General features: G+C 34.3%; 1 protein-coding gene across 1 annotated transcript; it reads left to right on the top strand.

The window, feature by feature from the left end:
• The first annotated feature begins 354 nt into the window (after positions 1–354).
• On the top strand, positions 355–1,040 carry LOC131874896 (UDP-glucosyltransferase 29-like). The gene is made up of 2 exons (XM_059218840.1): positions 355–583; positions 733–1,040. The coding sequence occupies exons 1-2, from the start codon at positions 355–357 to the stop codon at positions 1,038–1,040; spliced, it is 537 nt and encodes a 178-aa protein (XP_059074823.1).
• Positions 1,041–4,741: the final 3,701 nt, after the last annotated feature.

The raw sequence follows: 4,741 nt of genomic DNA on the forward strand, positions 1-4,741 counted from the left end.
ATTTTATTATGTAATAAACAAATGTGACTGTTGGACTTCGATTCTCAAGGGGTTTTTGTGACCCTTGGAATATCATGAACTTCTATATGTTGGATTTTCGAATGGAATAGATTACTTTTTGGCTTGCTTCAATTCTGTATTATCTTGTTCATCCACAACACCGTAGATTCTCACTTATGTGTTGTCATCCGAATCCATATTTTTGATTAGTTATCGATAAAAACAAATGGGACGCTGAAACTAGCGTGTGGTTGTTCTTTGTTAGACGAAACTTGAGCTTCTTATTTGTTAGCTTAAACTTGAGATTGTTCTTTGTTAGCTAAAACTTGAGCTTTTTCTTTGTTATCATAAAAAATGACCGAGGAAAAGCAGAGAGAGCTTCATGTGGTGATGTTTCCATGGCTCGCCTACGGTCAAATAGCACCCTTCGTTGAGCTTGCCAAAAACCTGGCCAGTCATGGTCTTAAAATTATCTTTGTCTCAACTCCGCTGAACATCAAGCGAATTACACCACAAGTATTGGATGCCCCGGGGATAGATCTGATGGAGTTAGAAATTCCCTCCATGGAGGGACTGCCAACAGGCATAAAGTCCTCCGCTGATTGTGTCAAGAGAGAACACGCACCACTACTACTACCTCTACTCCCCATTGCATTGGACCATTTTGAGAAGCCCTTTGAAGCGGTGTTGGAACAATCCTCACCAGATTTTATGATGTACGATGTGTTGCAGTACTTGGTTCCTTGTGTGGCTTCCAAGTTTCCAATCCAATTCCCACTATATTATTCAAACCAATGGGAGTGGCTGGCTTCAGCTTTTTGCAAGGAGAGCGAGACAATTCATTGGGAAATCCAATAGCGGAGGATCTGACCGTATCGCCGCCTGGATTCCCTTCACCCAATATTCACTTCACCTTGTTTGAAGGGAAGAGGGCCATTGAGATGTTATATCGGAAGTATGCAGGTGGCCTTAGTGTTGCCGAGAACGCCAGCATCTACATGCGAGAGAGTTGGGCAGTCACGTCCAATACGTGTTTGTAGTTGGAAGGGGCGTACGTGGAGTATTTGTAGAGGCTCATGAAGTGGCCAGTGTACCCTGTTGGATTACTCATGCATACTCTCCCTTCACCCCCCATTGATGACATTTGCTTGCAGGGGATCGATAGGCAACCTGTTGCTTCGGTGGTGGTCTTGTCTTTTAGCAGCGAGTACATTCTCACCCACCAATAGTTCTCATCAATTGCAATGCGTCTACAAGAGAGAAACGCCTCATTCCTCTAGATTCTACCTGCTATAAATTACTTGTTTTCAAGATCAGATTGGGGTATGCTAGGTGCAATCTTTCTTTAAAATGATGTTAAAGCAAAAGAAGCATTGTTGAGCGTCCTATTTGATGAAAAGCTATTGAATGTCATAAAATTGGAGAATGCAAAGTAGATCTAGTTAAATCTTGAAACTATTTATGAAGGCAACCAAGCAGTAAAGATTGCAAAAATTGAAGGTTTCTAGGTGAGATATGAAACTTTAAAGATGGAAGAAGATAAGAAGATTAGCGCTTTTGTGGATAGAGTAAACAAAATTGTCATGGAAATCAAATGTTGTAGTGGATCAATGAAGGCTACTGCAACTAATGAACTCTGGACAATGACAAGTACTCCTATTACCAGAGATACATTACTTGGGAAATTTACTTCTTTTGATCTTGACGAACTTGGAGATCAGAGTGCTACTAAAAATGAAACTGCATTTAAAGTAGCTACCTCTAGTAAGCAGAAGATAGATTGGAAGGAGTTGTATGCTAAATATTTGGAAGACATTGAAAGAGAAGAAATAGAAATTGAAGAGTTAGAAGCCCTGATTGCTAGAAGAATACCTAAAGGACCAACTGGAAGTAAGTATGAAGAAAAGTACCTTTTAAATGTTGTTCATGTAATAAGATTGGTCATTTTGCTTCTAGATGCCCTGAAAGAGTTGTTAGGAATCATGGAAGATTTGTGAAAAGTTATAAGCCTAATCTGGAATATTAGAGCAAACCTATATTTAGAAGGAATAAGGATAAATCATGCTATTATGTTGGTGATGATGATTTAGGTATTATTGATGATGATGATGATGAACCTATAAATGGAACTGACAATGAATGCTCTAGTAAATATTGGGTCATTATTGCGATCAAGGATGATTCTTTGGAACTAGTCATTGAAGCAACTCATACTGAGGAGAAAGTGTTAGCTACAAAAATTGAAGAAAATGATGAATGGGTTATAGACAATGAATGCTCACATCACATGACCGATGATAAGAGAAAGTTTCTAACATTGCAAGAATTTGATAGCAAACTAGTTAGATTTGGAGACAACAAGGCATGTAGGATCAAAGGCAAATGAACAATATAATTGGATGGTAAGACTAATACTGATAATGTTTATTATGTTGAAGGCTTGAACCATAATATTTTAAGTGTAGGTCAGATGGTGGATATTGGATTTAATTTGCAATTCAAAGATGGAAAATGTAAGATCATCAATAGATCTCGACTAAAAATTGCTTTCGGAACCTAGACCAAAGGAAACATCTTTCATTTGAACTCTGGTGAAAAAGCTTGTTTGAGTGATCAGATTTATGAAAGTTGGTTATGGCGTAAGAAGATGTGTCATGTAAATTTTGATTGCATAGTAAAGATCAGTTCAACACAGGCTGTCAGAAATTTTCCCAAGATTGTTAAACCTCCTAATCTGTTATGTAGAGAATGTCAAATGGGTAAGCAAGTAAGAACTTCTTTCAGAAGAATACATGATAGATCTAATGAAATTATTGATCTTATTTCTACTGATCTGTGTGGACCGGAAAAGATTAAAATTTTTCAAGGTGATAGATGTTTTATGTTACTTATTGATGACTATTCTAGAATGATGTGGGTTGCATTTTTAAAAGAAAAATCAGAAGCTCTTGAGAAATTTAAAATCTTCAAAACTTTGGTTGAGACTGAGACATGACTGAAGATAAAGTGTTTAAGATCATATCAAGGCAGTGAGTTTACATCTGTTGATTTCAAAAACTTCTGTGAAAAAAATGGAATTAGAAGACAATTTTCCACACCTAGAACCACACAGCAGAATGGATTGGCAAAAATGAAAAATAGAACCATATTGGATGCGGCAAGGACAATGATGACTAAAGCTAAATTGCCTGATATCTATTGGAGGGAAGATATCAATACTGCAATATACACTTTCAATAGAGTACACATTAAAGGTGATACCGGTAAGACTCCTTATGAATTATGGTTTGGTCAGACTCCTACTGTTAGATATTTCAGAATTTTTTGGAAGTAAATGCTACATTAGAAGAGATGATGCATTATGAAAGTTTGATCCTAGAAGTGATGAAGGAATATTTTTGCGTTATTCTACTAAGAAAAAAACATATAGATGTTATAACAAAATATTGAATAGGATAATGGAGAAATAAATGTCAAGGTGGATGAACAAGGCAGTAATCAAATCAGATCATATGCCTATGGACCAGAAGATGAATTTATCAAACCAAAACTGGTAATGAAAAAATTTGTTCAGAGTATAGAATCAATGACTCTGGCAACATCAAAAAACTCAATTGTGACTGATGAACAATAGAAAGAGTCAGTAAATCAGGGTGAACTCACAATGTGGGTTACCACTTTTTGGTACATCCTGATTTTTGTTGAAATCATACATTTTTTGGAAAATATAATGATTTAAGATTTAAGAGGTCCCATTTGAAATAATTAATTGAAGAGTGTTTGATCAAAGTCTCTTAGATCAAAATTTCATGGATAGAACCTCTTTGCTTCTAAATTATACTTGTAATGCGATCTCTTTTTCATCTATCAAATGCTGATAAAAAACCAATTTTACATTAGCTTTTGGGGGGTCAAATAAATTCATTTAGAAGTTTTGTCTTTTTAAGTATTTTGTCCTTATTGCAAGCTTTCCAAATAGAATAGTTTTTAATATATTTAATTTCATTAATATATTTTCATTTTATTTCTTATGAATGTAGGCTTTTCACCGAACATGAACTTCTTTGTTCAATACATTGGGAAAAATAGTAAAATAATTTTAAAAAATTCTAGAAAATATCTATGCACTAAGTATTGATGTCTTCTTTCTAATGAAAATGATCAAATTTAATTTTGATATATATAGAACAAGTTATGTGTTCAAACGTTCACCTATATCTAAATTATAATTAGTTGGACTTCAAAACTTAATAAAATAAAAAATATTCAACATATCACTATCAAACCAATTGCATGCCCTATGTATTGATGTTACAAACCAAATTTCAAAATAATTAAGTTTTTATCATCTATAGAAAAAAAGATGCGTTACAGGATGCACGTCACTCTTAAAAATTGTTGTTTGTTGTAAAAAACTACTTTTTGAGGGAGATGGAAAAATCAATAAAATTTTATTCAAAAAAATTGAAAAAAATATACTTAGAATTTAAAAACAAGACAATACAAATCACTAGTTTACATTATCTTCAAATTCTTAACGGTTTAAAATTTATAGGTGTCCGAAAGTGAAGGTTTTTTTCAAAATGTTCATCTAAGTGTCAAAGTTGGTCAAAAAGTGGGAACCAGTATTGTGAGTTCAACTATCAAGTAAATTCAAAGACTCCCAGATATGTGAAACTAAATCATTCCGAAGATCAGATCATTGGAGATAAAAGGAAAGGTGTGATGACTAGAAAAAGGG

The sequence above is a fragment of the Cryptomeria japonica genome, chromosome 4 (assembly GCF_030272615.1).
Source record: "Cryptomeria japonica chromosome 4, Sugi_1.0, whole genome shotgun sequence".
NCBI classification, from domain to species: Eukaryota; Viridiplantae; Streptophyta; class Pinopsida; order Cupressales; family Cupressaceae; genus Cryptomeria; species Cryptomeria japonica.